Here is a 17,393-nt window from a genome sequence, read left to right as displayed (position 1 = left end):
CTCTTTAACAAAACTGCTTCAGATTTCATCACATAATCCTATTTACTTTTTCACTTCTGCTACATGCTAATTTATAATTTACACGAGATCTGTTGTGCTTGACTATTTCTACAGCACCTTATTCTTCCTCCAAAATCACAGTATATTTGAAGTATCTTTAAAGATATTAATGCTGGTTTAAAAAAGTTCTTTTCCTTGCATAGTCCTTATTTCCTCCGAGTTCATTTAGATGGTTTGTTTCTCGTCTCCACCTCTCATGTTGGAAACTTTCCTCGGGTGTCTGGTATCCTTGGTTGTTTGCTCATATTTGAGACAGACCAAAAAGTTGACACAGATGGTCTGACGGGACTCACTGAAGGGCAATCTGCTGTTATCCTTCATATTGTTAGGTTTTGCCCTGATCAGACTCCGCAAAGAAAATTCTTTAGTTTTCTTCCTTGAGTATGACATTGTTCAATATACATACATTCATTCGGTCCCCATTTAGGAGCTCCACACCTCAACTACCAATGCAACCCAGAGACCCTCCACTTCACTCTCCCTAGAGAACAAACTTTAAGTCATTTTTCATCCTGATGACACAGAACTGAAGAGGATATTTAGCAATCTGAACTCTGTTTAAACCACTTGTAGTCAAAACCTCTGTCCTTTACACCTACTTTCAGAGGTTCCTGATATGTCACAAGCTGAAACTTTTGGGTAATCTGTGCAGCAAACCAGGCGGTCGTTGCCTTTTCCTACTGCTGACCTAAGATTCAACTCTCTCTGGTTGGTTGAGTTAGTCACCACTCACCTATTTGCTTCCAGGTTCCAAAACTGTGTTGCTATTTCCTCTCCCATTCTCTCTCTTCTTTTGAGGGTTTATGCCTATTTACTTTTTAATTATGGAATTAAGCATAGTCAAAAACAGATGGAGAAATATGAAGGATCACAATGTCCTGTCATCCAACTTTAATAATTATCAGCTCATGGTCAATTTTGTTTCATCTATACCCTGTTCACTCCCCAACCTTCTATGTTATTATTTTTTTTCTTCTATATTATTTTGAAGTAAATCTAAGACACCAATCATTTCATGAACAAATATGACTATCTTTTATTTATTAATTTTTAAAATTTATTTATTTAAGTCATCTCTACCACCAACGTGGGGCTAAAACTCACAATCCCAAGATCAAGAGCTGCACTCACCTCTGACTAGGCCAGTCACATACCCACCCCCCTTTTAAAGTTTATTTACTTAAGTAATCTCTACCCTCGATGTGGGGCTCTTTTAGCGATATATAAAAGACAAAGCCTCCTTTAAAAAAATAACCATTATCAGCCCCAAGAAAGGCAAATAATACTTCCTTAATACTTGATATTCAAATTTACTATTATCTAAAAAAGATAATTTTAAAAAATCCCCTGGGCTGTTTGTTTCAACCAGGAATGAAATAAGACCCCCACAATGCAAGCAGTTAAGGACTCTTAAATCTTTTAGGTTACAGCAGGGTTTTCAATCTCGGCACTGTTGGTATTTTGAACTGCATAGTTCTTTATTGTGCAGGGCTGTCTATACCCCCGTGCCCTCTACCTACTAGATGCTAGTGACATGCTCAAAGCAGTGACAATCCTAAATGGTGGCAGGACCGGGCACAGAATCATGTCTGGCTGAGAGCCACGGGTTTTGGATAGCCTCTTTACCTGCCTGCCCCCACTTTGTTGAAGAAACTAGGACTTTTGTCTGTGGAATTTATCAAGTGTAATGCCTTAATTGTTTTTTTTCTCTTCACTGACATGTAAGTAGGGTTTCAAGGAAGAGTGAGATTATATTTGTATCCATCTTCCATCCTTACCTGAAGTCAGTTCTGCACGTTACTGATTTAATTGCCTGCAACTAAGACAGCCTCCAGTGATCACCCTAATCTAAAATAGGTGCTTTCTGTTTTCTCCATTTCAGAAGTTATTTTATTTACCTCACAGTACTTATCACATTCTGTAATTATTTATCTCCTTTCTTATTATGTCTATCTACCTGGCCGGAATGCAAAGTTCATGATGAGCTCAGGGATCTTGTTTCTTCTTATCTTCCCACTACCTTGCATGAGAAGCACACAGTAGACACTGTAACAGGTATGTGTTGATTAAATAGAACAAAATTGTAACACAACTTTCAGGGCGTAGTAATCTTTTTTATCTTTACAGAAAAATCAATTACTTTATGCTATGAAAGAATTACTTTATGCAGAAAAGAATGTTCTATTAGAAAGGATGTGGAGAAAAAGGGACTTATATATACCTTAAATATACAATTTACAGTTGTAAACTGGTATAGTCATATCTGATGGCAAATTAAAGTATTTATGAAAACTTAAAATGTATACATCAGTGTTTCTCAACTTTAATATACATACTAATTGCTAAGGAACTTGTTAAAATTCAGTTTCTGATTCAGTAAGTCTGAGGCCCAAGATTTTGTACTTCTAAGAAGCTCTCAGGAGATGCTGACGCTATTAACCCATAGACCACATTTTAGGTACTAAGGATGTACATAAGCTATCCTTCGACAATTCCAATTCATGGTATTTATTTTAGTGAAAGGTTTATTCACATGAACAAGGATAAACGCAGAAGGATCTTCACTGAAACTTGTTTTTTAATTCTCTACAGTGAGAAATGGCCTAAGTGCCCATCATTAAAAGCAGATGCTAAATAAACTATGGAATAGCAACACTATGAACTACTAAAAAGGAGTTTTAAAAATGAGATAGATCTATATGAACACGGATGAGGGAAGACTGCTGAGACAACAACCTGCAAACGGATTTATGTTGGATCAATAACCAAACTGCACGTAAACCTGTATGTGACACCCAACCAAACTGATAACACTGGTATTTTCTAAGTTGGAACTTGAACTGATTCATTAGTGTTAACTGTACAGTGCTTCAACACTTTACAGGGTACTATGGTGCCACCTATATAACTAAACATAAATGTAATAAGAAAGAATGTTCTTACCCAGATGATTTTGTAGCTCTCGTGTCTGCCCATCTTCAGTTGGAGTAATGAGATCCCATATGAAGCCTTTAATTTTCTCATCTCCTCGGTAGTGAACAAGGCAATAAGCTAAGAGGGCTCGGCAAATTATTTCTACATCATGCTCATTCAGCTGCCTTTTAAAACGGCCATGAGACAGAATCTCTCTCCATCGGCCCCATCTGGTTAAAAAAGGTAAACTTGCATTAATATTTAGTCAAGTTCTAGAGAAAAACAGAACTCATGGATAAAAGGCTTGAAAACTACAAAAAACACATTTGTCATGAATAGGATTTACCTAATAAAGTTTTTTCCCTGAGTGTAAAATGCAGAACCATGGTATAGTGATTTCAAGTGTGTCTTATTCAGTAATGGATAACAAGATTATCCATTTTATATTATTGAATATGTAAATCTCAGAAAAACAAGGAATTTGACTTCAGTGATACATTTATAATTTAAAACTTAAGGATACTCCATCATTCTGCTATTAAATATATGTTAAGCATATAAATGTAGGGTATTTTAAATCTACTTAAAATAGATTTTTATTGATTCTAACAAGATGAAAAAATACACTAGAATACAGTGTACGTTTTCTGTAACTTTATATAGACAATTAACAAGAAACATTAAAATAATTTTTTTACCCATAAACTAGAAGATTTTTCTCTACTCTAAAGCATTCAGTTCTTCCATAGCCATTGGAACGATCACAGGGTCTCCGGAGTTTGGGCTTTTCATCCCCTTCACTTTCGGCTTCAGATAATTCCGCCAACTCATCTTTTGTGGCACTAAAAGGTCTTGTTTGCTTCCTAATTCTTGGAGTGTCAATAACCAAGCTGTTCTGTAAAATTGTTAACAGCTATTACTTAAAGGTCCTTTTACTATTTTGTTTATAACAGTGTTTTATATCTTCACCTTTCAAATTGTACAAACAATAAAATAATTACAAAAAGTCAGAAAAAGAAATTACTAACAATTTCATCAACCTACCAGATCAACTTAAAAATTTTTATATTCCTTTAAAATGCTTATTACCATACACATATAATATTGTGACATCACAGTCACAGGATGAAAAGAATTTGGTATTTGGTCTTATCATTAATATGAGAGTTATTGTGTTATGCTTTATATAATAACCATAATATATTTTTAAACTATATTTATGCATCTTAGTTTTCTTTACCTAATTCATAGTTTAGATTGTTTTCAATTTTTTTTCGCCTTATTTTTAAGTAGGCTTCACACCCAGCGTGGAACCCAAAGAGGGGCCTGAACTCACAACCCTAAGATCAAGACCTAGGCTGAGATCAAGAGTTGGATGCTTAACAGGTTGAGCCCCCCAAGAGGCTTCGTTTTCAATTTTTAAAATACATAATGCTAAAGTAAATATTTGTTTAAAAAAATTTTTTTTAATGTTTACCTAGTTTTGAGCCAGAGAGAGGCAGAGCATGAATGGGAGAGGGGCAGAGAGACAGGGAGACATAGAATCTGAAGCAGGCTCCAGGCTCCGAGCTGTCAGCACAGAGCCCGACGCGGGGCTCAAACTCATAGACCATGAGACCATGACCTGAGCCGAAGTCGGATGCTTAACCGACTGAGACACCCAGGTGCCCCATTAAAATAAATATTTGTAATCTAAGTTTATCCTAAAGAAAAATCCAAAAAAGGGAAATATCTAGAAATACCAATACTGGTCAAAGGATTTAAATATTTTATAGACCCAAAAACATGTTTTAGTCCTTTCCAAAAGAGTTATATTAATACACAAAAAGCAAGGTAATTAAGTGTATGAACCTCACCATGTTTAATTCAGTTTAACTCATTCAAAACAACTTAAGTTGACATGTTTTTTACCTTCAATGAAATATTTCCAAGTTAGGAAGATATTCTTTGAGAACATGTAAAAAGTCTGTTTCTCCTTCAATTTTGCCCACTAATTTTAGAATTCATCAATGGGTCTTGTCTGCTACAATTATTACTGTGGGCAATATATGGTAGAACTCTTCTCTTGTTCCTTCTATATTTGTTAATCAGCCTTTTTTCAGTAAGAAAGAGTTGTCCTTTTGCCCCACCCCAGCTTCTTTAAAGACAAAAAAAAAAAACAAAACAACCCCAACTGTATTTTTTGAGTAAATTTTCAAGTCTTCTGCCCACAATCTTTTGAGGTTTGATGTATTTTTGATCACCTTATATGAGCTTTCATATAATAACAATATTGACTTCGATATAAATTTCTGCTATAAATAAGTCTCACCAGTCTAACTGCCCTTTTATTTTCCATTAAGTACTTTGGAGTACTTAATGGAAAAAGTACTTAAGTAGTCTTATGTATTTGCATATGTCAAACATTTCCTTTGTGATTTCTTTCTAATTTAGAATGTTTTCCCACCAAGTATTTGATAAAACAGAAATCTAGTTTTTCCATTTTTTCATGCTTTCAAAGAATTAAAAAATTTTTTTTATTGCAAATTGGAGTTTACTTGGTATAGAGTATATCATTATAAAGTTCCCCCCAACGCTAACTCAATATTCTAGTCATGATTATTATATAATGCCTTTTTCTCTAATATTTCTTTATTAAAACTTATAATTTGATCTTTTTCTGTTATTTTGTTCTTACTCTTCATATCTTTTTCTCAGTAGCATGCTGTTTTAATCATGTTTATAATACATTATGTTTTTTTTAATTTAATTTTTTATTTTTTTTTATTTTTTTTACGTTTATTTATTTTTGAGACAGAGAGAGACAGAGCATGAATGGGGGAGGGGCAGAGAGAGAGGGAGACACAGAATCGGAAGCAGGCTCCAGGCTCTGAGCCATCAGCCCAGAGCCCAATGTGGGGCTCGAACTCACGGACCGCGAGATCGTGACCTGAGCTGAAGTCGGACGCTCAACCGACTGAGCCACCCAGGCGCCCCAATACATTATGTTTTAATAGATAGTAAATAATGCTAGTCTGCCTTCTTTGTACTTCATTTTCAGAAAACCTTTAAATGTCTTTTTCAAAGCATAAATAAGAAAATGTAACTGTACAAGTATTAAATGAGTAAGTGCTTATAAAAGTTTATTTATAAAGTGCTTAACTCCCCAAGGTAATATACAAGGCCCTATAATGTGACCCATATCTATGGTCTCTGACCTTGCCTATCACCTCCTCACTGCCTACACTACCATGTCATTTCTATTTCTGGAATACCAGAGCTTATTTCCACCAATGGCTTACTGCCATTCCCTGTACCTTGAAAGATTTTCCTCATGTCTTTACATTATTGGCTCTTTCTGGTCATTCAATCTCAGCACAACTGAGAGTGACCTCCCTTGACCACGTCGCTTAATGCTGTCTCTACACCTCCCAGCATTCTCTGCCATCTGTTTCATTTTCTTCCCTCTCTGAAACTATCTTATGCACTGGTTTACTTCTGTCTCACCTACCAGAATTCGTAAGTTGTGTAAAAGCAGTGGTTGCTTTGTCTTGGGCACACTGTCCCTAATGTGAGAATGGCACTTGACTCATAGTTGGATGAATGCATAAATGCATACAAGTGTCTCTGGATCCCCAACAGAGACTTTTGAAAACTCACAAATATCACACTATAGGCATTGTTCTATATCTCCCTCATATTTTAAATGTAACTGTGTTGGAGCTCTTTCTATATCACTAGTACATAGGGATCTACATGATTATTTTTACTTATTGAATTAGACAGTAGTGCATGCACTAATCCTCTATCGTAAGAGGTTTAACTAGTTTTTAAGTCTTTTCTAAAACAAAAAAATGTGGCAATGAACATCACTGTACTGTTGTTATCATTGTACCTGTATGATTATTGCTGTAAGACAGGTTCCTAAAAGTGCATTTAAAATAAACATTTAATATTCTTGACAATTCATTTTTCCAGGGAAACTTTACATATTGTCTGGTTATATGAAAAAACTGTTAACATTTTGATTTTGGTTGCATTTCTATGTTTATAAACTCTTTTTTTAAATTTTTTAAAAATGCATTTATTTATTTTTAACAGAGACAGAGAGATAAGAGTACGAGTGGGGGAGGGGCAGAAAGCGAGGGAGACACAGAATCCGAGGCAGGCTCCAGGCTTTGAGCTGTCAGCACAGAGCCCAATGCAGAGATCGAATCCATGAACCACGAGATCATGACCTGAGCTGAACTTGGAAACTTAACCGACTAAGCTACCCAGGTGCCCCTATGTTTACAAACGCTTAAAATGCTTAAAATATGTAGTTTTCTTGCCAACTGACAAATCTCCCAATTAAATTTGATAATTTACTTAACTAAATCACATATATCTGTCAGTAAGTATACTCCTAAGTGTTTTGTATCTTTTTTTCCTTCTGTGAATACATGTTTTCTTCCATTATATTTTTCTACTTCTGTTAGTACCAATATTTAAGAAGGCTAAGTGGTGTATTTATCTTCTATCCAGTTAATTCATTAAACTCATTTATTTATTTTTAAATGTTTATTTTATTTGAGAGAGAGAGAGAGAGTGAGAGGGAGCAAGTGAGGAGAGGGGCAGAAAGAATCCCAAGCAGGCTCCGTGCTATCAGTGTAGAGCCAGACATGGGATCTGATCTCATGAACCGTGAGATCATGACATGGGTTGAAATCAAGAGTTGGAGGCTTAACCGACTAAGCCATCAGGGCACTCCTATACTTTTAATGAGTAAAAAATTCCATTGCTTCCAGATTCCACTGCCTTTTTATTTTTAATTTTTTTAAATGCTCATTTATTTTTGAGAGAGCTCAAGTGTGGGAGAAGCACACAAAGGGGGACAGAGGACTTGAAGCAGGCTCTGCGCTGATAGGCTGACAGCAGCAAACCCGATGTGGCTCCAACTCACGAACTGCAAGATCATGACCCAAGCCCAAGTCGGATGCTCAACCAGCTGAGCCACCCACGTGCCCCTCCATTGCCTTTTTAGACATATAAACATGCCATATGTAAATAATGATGTTTTTATAAATATCGTTTCAAATTTACTTATTTGTTTCACATACAATTACACATATTTCTGAAACACATTAAATAGTAATGATTGTGTATGGCAGTGGTATTATTTCTCATTGTAAAGTTTTACATTTTAATTAAAAAGACTATCTATTAAAATAGATCCCATGCACCAATGCTTAATATAGAATTCTTTTAATCATTTAGCAGTTATCTTGCTAATAGATAAGATTCACAAACATTGATTCCTATACATAATTAGACAGGTGTCTTATGAAGTAAACAGTTATGTTATTATTAGTTCTACACATTGTATTTATTTTAGCTTTTTGGCCCTTTCTTAGCTCTAAGTAAAGTTAAAAAGAAACAGTTTTGCCACTTTCTTGACTGTTTTTTTTTCTCCTTTTGTATCTGACTGGATCATCATTAATGGGAGCGGACTCCAAGGAAACAAAGTTAAAGAGCAAAATAAACATAACTGATGATTTGAAGACATTTTACAAATTAAAAAACACATTACAATTTTAAGAATATGAGTATCCAAACTTAAATTTTCCCTGTATTACAACCTATCATGATAGATACCAGAGGTATTAAATTGAAGCAGTGCCTAACTCAATATATGATCATTTAGATACTCCACATCAATTTATTTATGAAGTAAATTTATTTCAATAAGTACACAGTTGAATACCTTAAAATACTATAATAATATTAGAAAGTATCCTAATAGATAATTTTTTAAAGGGAAAGAAATACTTACTCTGCCACTGATGGCATCTATATCTATTTCTGCCTTTTTAGCCCATTTCTGCCAGAAGTTAGGATCATCTAAGGAAATATCTGTCCGATTTCCAGATGCCACAAAACTTGCCTGAAATACATAATGGCAGTATTTCAAAATGTTTTGAAGTTTAGAGGAAAATCTATCAAAGTATATTTACAACATTATCTCCTCACATTTATTGGGGATAGAATTTGAATTCAGCATACACACATACATTCAAAGGATACTCCAAATGCTATGGTCTGAAACAGCACAGCATCTGCTCACGGCAAAAGGCTCACTGCCAACATAGGCTGGAGTTTTTAGGAAAGGATTAAGTAAGTTATTACTGTTGTTTAACTCAAGCTTTTGATAAGTAAGGATCAAATCTCTTTGGTCAAGAAGCTACACAGGACAGAGATATGCTTTCTAGATATACTACATGAATATTAAGAAATTAGGTTAGAACAAGAATTTCAAAACTGCTTGCCCTATACAGTTCATTTTCTGGTATACTCCTACTTTATTTCCATCACATTTTTAAAGAGATAGGTCTCCTAAAGAAAATGCAATACAGGATATAAGAAATAAAAAAAAATATCAGTCTGTCTTTACATTAAAAACGCTTTTCCTTACAACAATACTGCATAGTCATTGTAAAAATTTAAGAGATTACAGAAAAACAAAAAAAAATACAGATGATTTACTTTCTTAAATATTGTAGAAATCATACAATTTTTTAGTTGGAACAAACTAGATATTGCAGCTCAACACTGTCACTTACAAACTAATAACCGTTATTTGAAACTTAAGTCCCTGAAAATAGATACGCCACTTCAAAGGAAGTCATCAAAGTGCTTTATAAAAATGAAACAAACAGTAAAGATACGTGACGCTTTAAAAAAGAAAAGAGCCTGAAAAATGCATGGGAACACTTACAAGAGTTAAAGGGAAGAATGTAGTCAAATTATTTTCAAAAGAGAATATAATTGGTAAATGGCTTACAGATAATGCTTAATTATCTGGGATATAATCAAATGATAAAAATCTTCATTAAAAAACCCATCTTGATGTCATTTTAAAAGAAAATTACACAGTAAAGAGATGATAAAGCAGCTATACCCAAACAAGCCATCTATGACATTCAAGGTAAGTCTGAAAGTTTGAACAGTGGAACACTAATGAAATGAAGGAATCACTGTGAATTTGATTTTTGAATGTAATGGTAAGTATTGTGGGTGTGTTAAAGAAATCTTCATATATATTATACATATGCCTGTATATATACTATCTGGGATTTCCTTTAAAATAATATGAAGGATGGATAAGGTAATGATGAAGCAAGTTTGGCATGAGCTGATACTTATTGAAGCTGAGTGATAAGTATACAGGTTTTATTATACCACTGTCTATATTTGTACTTTGAATCTTTAGACTGTGTCTAACAAATGAATTAGAAACAAAATTAAAATCCTAAATGCCTCTTATGAACTTAAAAGATTCTGTTCATGACACTACTTACCAAATATTAAGTATATTCATTCCATCAAACATTCTTTAGAGGCTGGGTTATTAAGATGCTATATAATAGTGTTGAAATATTATAAATGTTTAAAATGTACATTTTGCTGGCATACTTATGAAACAGAAGTGATAGCAATAAATATTTTAATGAAATGAATTTAAGGGGCGCCTGGGTGGCTCAGTCAGTTGAGCGTCCGACTTCACCTCAGGTCATGATCTCGCGGTCTGTGAGTTCAAGCCCCACATCAGGCTCTGTGCTGACAGCTCAGAGCCTGGAGCCTGCTTCGGATTCTGTGTCTCCCTCTCTCTCTGCCCCTCCCCTGCTTGTGCGCTGTCTCTCTGTGTCTTAAAAATAAATAAAACATTAAAAAAATTTTAAAAAAAGAAATGAATTTAAATTTTATGGGTTTTTTTTGTTTGTTTGTTTTTTGGTTTTTTTGCTTGCTCTAAAACTATAGCTTTGTAGGCTCTAAGTGTAATCACAACTGTCCTTATAAGAGGAAAAGGCTATGTGACAATAGAAGCAGAGACTGGAATAATATGGTCACAAACAGGAAACGTAGGCACTCAAAAAAGCTGGACAGATTCTCCTCTGGAGCCTCCAGGGAAAACCCATCCTACTGACACCTGGAGTTTTAGCCTGTAAAGACTCATTTTGGACTTCTGACGTCCAGAACCATAAGAGAATAAATGTGTGCTGTGGTGATTTGTCACAGTGGCAACAAGAAATAGTACAGCCAGACTCCTCTTCATGATAAAATACATATTATAAAAACCCATATCCAACTTAAAACAGCATAGGCTAACCAACTTGATAAAATGAAAAGTAGTAGCCATCATCATCTGCATAGATGTGTTTGATGACAAAGTATTATGAACGAGTGTAAGGAAGAGATATCTAAATTTGCTCAAGTAATTCTTAAACTATGAGGGGACTTCTACTTGTTAATTCAGAAATGAATTTCTCATAACTGAGGACATATGATATCCATACTTTCAAATCTTCATTAATTAGATTCATCAACTTCCAGGAACACTGAAAAGTTCACTGAAGTTCTTTGGGTTTTATTTTGTACTCTATAGTTTCACTGATAACATGCTTCTTGAGATTTAACAAAGCTAGCAAATGAGCATCTGCTTTACATGGACATTTAATGGGAAAAGACATTAAATATGAAAAGCCATTAAAAATTAACAATTAGATTTCTGGCACATATTAGATTATGATTGCTAATCTTAAAAAAAAATCCTATGTTACTATGGATGATCACTTTTATTCTGCTACCAGGTAACTGTTGATAATTAAAATAATTTACCTGGAAGAAACTATCCTTCACAATTGCAGCTTTTGTTATATTCATTGTAAGAAAAATGATAAATTTACTTTTCAAATAAAATTTAAAAATATTTCTAAATAATTTTAGATGCTATTGTCAAATGACATATAGCCTATTTTCAAGATGACTTTCAAAATTCTGAAGGATTTTAATGAATTAATGCCTATAAAAATAAAATGCCTGTTGTAGAAGATGTTATCAGGTATAGGTTTACCGATTAATTCCAAATGTTAAATCTTAACATTTTTATTCCTCCAAAAATATTTTTCCTTAAATGTTTTCCTCTAGTCATTAAATCCTTTTATTATTTACAAAGGAAGGTATTTTATATGCTGAAATCCATCTTTCTACATTAGAAAGTAGCAGAAAGATAGTGGGTGCACAGAAGGGCCTTTACAAATAAGCAATCCACTGAAGCTTGATACAGACTGGTTTGTTTTTGTAAATTAAGCAATTCAAAGTCTTGTTCTATACCAGAAAAAAAAAAAAATCAGACTAGAACATTTCTATTTCTAGGATCCACCTTATTGCCCTTATGAAAATTATCTCAAAATAAAGTTCAGGTGATATAAGCACTTATCAAGTTACCAATAATGAGTTTTATTTGATGGATATGTACGAAGTCTAAATAGTCTCATTATGCACTCTGCTCCATATATATGGCTTCTTTTAAAAATTATTTGATAACGCAAAGAGATGGATTGGAATTACTTCATTTATCCAAACCACTAAGAATAACTGAGCACAGAGGAAGTCTGGAAATTCCAGGAAAAAGTATAAAATACTACTAACTTTGCACCTTTGGTGCCACTACATACTGGTGGCATATTCTAATATGCCAAGTGTCCACTACATAGTGGCATTCCCACACAACTGTGGAAATGAACAAATTCTAGGACAACTACAGGCAAATTCTCTGGACTCGCTCAGCTACTTAAGCACCTCTTCAGCCGGCTCTTTTTTCAAATACAAGTTACTCCCTGGTCTGAGGATTTCAAATAGAAATTTAAATGCTTAAGTATTTCACATTCTTAGAGCACAGCTGGTTATGACTAGAGTATACTTGAGTAAAATAATACTCATCTAGCACTTTATTATAAAGTAGAAAAGGCCAAGACTATTATGCTGTCTTTTTAAAAAAATATTTATTTATTTATTTTGAGACACACACACACACACACACACACACACACACACACACACAGAATCCGAAGCAGGATCCAGGCTCCAAGCTATCAGCACACAGCCTGATGCGGGGCTTGAACTCACAGACCTCGAGATCATGACCTGAGCCAAAGTTGGAAGCTTAACCGACTGAGCCACCCAGATGCCCCTATGCCTTCCTCTTTAAAGATAAGAAAGACTCCTAAAGGTTAACTGTCCAAGGTCACTCAGCTTCAGAGTCAGAATTCAAACTCTGGTATTCTGACTTTCATGATGATTCTCATTAGCATGGTAAACTTGGGAATCTCCTGTGGTCGTTAAACACTTTACATATGCCTACGTTAACTAAAAAATAAAACAAATTTAAGATTTTCTCTAGGCATGGAATAACCAACAATGGTGATTTCTGTAGTAGCTGGACGCAGTGTGTTGACAACTTGGGTAGAGCCGAGGAACCCAGAGTAAACAAGATTTCTCAGGAAAGAAGCCAAAGCCATGGTACATCTACCCAATCGTGACCAGTTGTAGTTCTCAGCCTTATACTTCTGCACTGTTCCTTTTGTTTCCACAATACTACTTTTTTTCAGGTTTATTCTTTGTGAACTCTCAAATCTCTATCTGTATCCTAAACAACTCTCCCAGACACCTCCTCTTGGATCCCCTGTAAAGGCCCAGTATATTGTTTTCTCCACGTAAACTTCCTTCTTTTGCATTCTCTGTTTTACTTAGGGATACCATGACCCTTCTAGCTACTTAAGCCTGAGATCTTCAAGTCCTTTTTGATTCCCCCTTCCATACATTCCTAACTGGTCATCAACTCCTGTTGATTCAAGTGGCACTCCGCTACCCTAGTTCACCCATCATTTTATCCTATATAAGCCTCTAATCGGTATCCCTGCCTTTAGTTTTTCCTCCTTTCAAACTCATTCTCTACACTGCTGCTAGCATTAAATTTCTAAACTGCATTCATTTTGTCCATTTTCTGCTTGAAGGGATTTAAAAGCTTTTTAACTGCCTCAGGATCAAGTTCAAATTCCTCAAAATGGAATTTTTTCAGCCCTTCACAATTTGGATCTAACCTTCCCTAATCCTTTCATTTTCATCTCCCTGTGCATCTACACATGCCTATGCATAGTCCTTGAAATCTTCCTTATAGTTTAGCAACACAGGATTCATTTCTTGTGATGTTCTCTGTAACACAATGAAATTCACACTGCCTTCAAGACTCAGATGTTATTTTTCTGCAAAGGCTTTCCTGACTCTCTGGCTCTTCAATTTTATGCAAAATTAATCATTTTCTTCTCTACTTTTTCAGCAACTAGAACCCTTTCATTTTAGTATTCCCAGTATTTAGCAAAGTACCTGACACATGATTTCATTTTTGCTGAAGGAATATAAGAGAAAAATTTTCATTTGAAGACTGATATTATTTTGGATATAGTCTCTATACTACCTGCTGTAGCACAGAGCTCTCCATAAAGATAAAGATAGACTTCCAGGTTGAAAGTGGACAGGGGGATACAGAAAGGAAGTAAAGGGAAAAGGAGAAAGCCTGTATGAATCAGTGCAGGTGACACAGAATATTGCAATAATAAACTTTTCAGATGAATAAAAGATATAGGTTTATCATGTCTCCTTGTAAAAAAAAAAAAAAAGGGGGGGGGGTAGAGGTGAATCTAGGAATTTAGTAAACTTTTGAAATGTTTTCCCCAAGTAAGGTAGTTATTAACACTTCCTTTCCAGACACAAATTTTCCCCTCCCCAGATTAGATTTAAATATTTAAGATGAAATTAGAAATCCTTTCTCTTCTTTAAGTACTTGAAATTACTGTCAGTTAACGTAAGATGATTTAACCTACATTCTTACATTTTGCTCTGACTTCAGCATAGATGTTCTTTAATTTCTAAATCTTATTTTGAGTGTTCTACTCTAATACATAGAACTATTCCTGGTTATTATTCTTACTCCAGTATATGTGAAATTTGATATGAGAAATCAGAAAAAAGAAATGAAGGAAAAGAACATTTTATTTACTTCGTAAACTTTAAGTAGTTACTCTGCAAATGATTAGTAGAGTAAGAGTGGAATTATTTTTAGTAGCAAACATTACTGGTATATTTATAAAATATCACTCACTGTTACCTTGGCAAATGTTGACCCACGTCCTTCTGACTCAATTGTGATAGTTTTTGTACGACGTAGTAAAATCTGATCGATATCCTCCTCACAGAATTTAGAGCCTTCATCTTCTTCCTCCATAATAGCACCATATGCACCTCTTCGAAGCAGATCTTCTATTTCCTTTTTGGAAAGCTGTTGAATCTAAAGAGAAAATAGTTTTGGTAACAAGATTATTTTGAAATTCATAAGATGAGAAAGCACCCCTAAAAAATTTCAAAATACAAAGAGTCCTGTTTAAACTGCATTTGGGTTTACAGTATAAATAAGAAAGAATTCTCTGAAAGAATACATTGAAATTGTTGACTTTTCCTTATTATCTTTAAAGTAAGATTTGCCTTGTACCTATAATAGCTTCAGTTACAACAAAGCCTATAGGGCAGGTAACCTCTCAATGTTCTTTTTCGTAGTAGGATTCTACAGTTGTTACAAGCATAAGATATGAGACAACAATCTTGAGGGAAAAAAAAAGGCCAAAAAAACCTTACTTATAACAAAACAAAGCCAATGCCAGTAGTTTGACACCGAAAAAAAGCTGAAAAACTGTTTATAGAAATGTAGAAAAATTCACCAATTCTGTTTTGCTATGCCATGATACAAACAACCTAAAAGCACAGCAAAGACTTTCTACCTTGAAAACACATTCTCAGAGTTCACAAGGCCTGTAGCAATATGACAGAAAATGATTCACAAGCATTAGCTAAATATGGGTCTATTCTGAAATGCCTCCTTACATAAAAGCATCTATTTAGTGTTCAGGATGGACCAGAATAAAATGATACGCAACTTGAGGTTAAATTAAAAGCAAATAAGAACATAAAAGCTCCAAGTAGAAAGAAAATATACATACACCACCAACATTACTTTCTCTTCCACTCATGCTCTGTAACACAGCCTTATCTAGACCCAGTTTCAGACTGGCTCGGTCAAACATCTCTCTCTCATAGGAGTTACGAGTTACTAGTCGGTAGACTTTAACTGCTTTATTCTGACCGATTCTGTGGCAACGAGCTTGGGCCTATAAAAAAATGAAAAGTTATAGATTCAATTTATTTTACAAAATAGCACAAAATGCATTATACAAAAGGCATTTAACAACAGACTATCTCAATGGAATACAAAAGTATGGAAGAATTTTTAGAAACTCTTGCTATTGAATTAGTTATATCCTTTTCTGAAATGAAGATAGTGCTTACTAAAATGAGAAAGGATTCTGCAATCAGCAATAAGTTAAAGCTTAACCTTTTATTTCAGATCATATAAATCCATGAAGAATCATTTTTTATTTTTAGTTTTTCAAATGTTTATTTGTTTATTTTGAGGGGTGGGCAAAGAGAGGGGGAGAGAGAATCCCAAGTAGGCTCCATGCTGTCAGCACGGAGCCCCACACAGGCCTTGATTTCATGAACCATGTCGACCTGAGCCGACATCAAGAGTCAGACGCTTAACTGACTGAGCCCCCCAGGCGCCCTAAGAATTCTTGTTTTTTAAAGAGGGTACCATCAATATAATTTTAGACAGTAATATAAGCTCTACAAACATTATTTTTAACTGCTGGCAACTCAAGCTTTAAATTTAAAATCTAACCCTAAATTTCTCAATTTTTTTTCTACTACCTTATCAATAAACTTTTCAATACACTTTAGTAAAGCTGGGGGGGGGGGATAAAAACCTTGGGGGGGGGGATAAAAACTTGAAGTGAATACCTCTGGAGACCTAAATTTTACTTAAACAAAGAAAAAATTATTTAATATGTAGATACATTGGAAGTAAAGACATCAGAGATTACATAAGAGCTTCATATTTTATCTTGAAGTCTTACTAAACTTAAAATTTATTCCTTAATGTTTGTTTATTTATTTTAATGTTTATTTATTTTTGAGAGAGGCAGAGACAGAGCTTGAGCAGGGGAGGGGCAGAGAGAGAGGGAGACACAGAATCCGAAGCAGGCTCCAGGCTCTGAACTGTAAGCACAGAGCCTGATGCGGAGCTCGAACCCACGGACTGTGAGATCATGATCTGAGCCGAAGTTGGACGCCCAACCGACTGAGCCACCCAGGTGCCCCAATATTTGTTTATTTTGAGAGGGAGAGTGTGTGCATTACCAGGCAACAGGCAGAGAGAGAGAGAGGGAGAGAGAGAATCATAAGCAGGCTCCATGATGTCAGCATAGAGCCTGACGCAGGGCTCGATCTTATGAACTGTGAGACCATGACCTGAGCTTAAATCAAGAGTCAGATGCTTAACCCACTGAGTCTACCCAGGCGTCCCTAAACTTAAAATTTATGTAATAAATTTAGACTCTAAGGGTTCCACAGAATCAATGGTCTTTCTCCCAAATTATTAATCACCTTCCCATTATCTTCAGAAGACTAAATCATAAATTGTGGCATTACAATTTATAGGTGGCATTGATACTATA

General features: G+C 34.8%; 1 protein-coding gene across 12 annotated transcripts in view; it reads right to left on the bottom strand.

The window, feature by feature from the left end:
* Positions 1–17,393, bottom strand: part of CHD9 (chromodomain helicase DNA binding protein 9) — a 237,295-nt gene that overhangs the window by 44,413 nt on the left and 175,489 nt on the right. For all 12 annotated transcript variants that reach the window (XM_058707433.1, XM_058707437.1, XM_058707432.1 and 9 more), the window contains 5 exons: positions 15,822–15,989; positions 14,936–15,115; positions 8,765–8,875; positions 3,672–3,868; positions 3,004–3,203 (listed from right to left, as the gene is read on the bottom strand). In XM_058707433.1, the coding sequence (XP_058563416.1) occupies positions 3,004–3,203; positions 3,672–3,868; positions 8,765–8,875; positions 14,936–15,115; positions 15,822–15,989 (856 nt within the window). The remainder of the gene's footprint in view (positions 1–3,003; positions 3,204–3,671; positions 3,869–8,764; positions 8,876–14,935; positions 15,116–15,821; positions 15,990–17,393) is intronic.

The sequence above is a fragment of the Neofelis nebulosa genome, chromosome 17 (assembly GCF_028018385.1).
Source record: "Neofelis nebulosa isolate mNeoNeb1 chromosome 17, mNeoNeb1.pri, whole genome shotgun sequence".
In the NCBI taxonomy this organism is placed as follows: Eukaryota; Metazoa; Chordata; class Mammalia; order Carnivora; family Felidae; genus Neofelis; species Neofelis nebulosa.
Note: the sequence above shows the minus strand (reverse complement) of the source record. Positions and strands in the feature narration are given on the sequence as shown.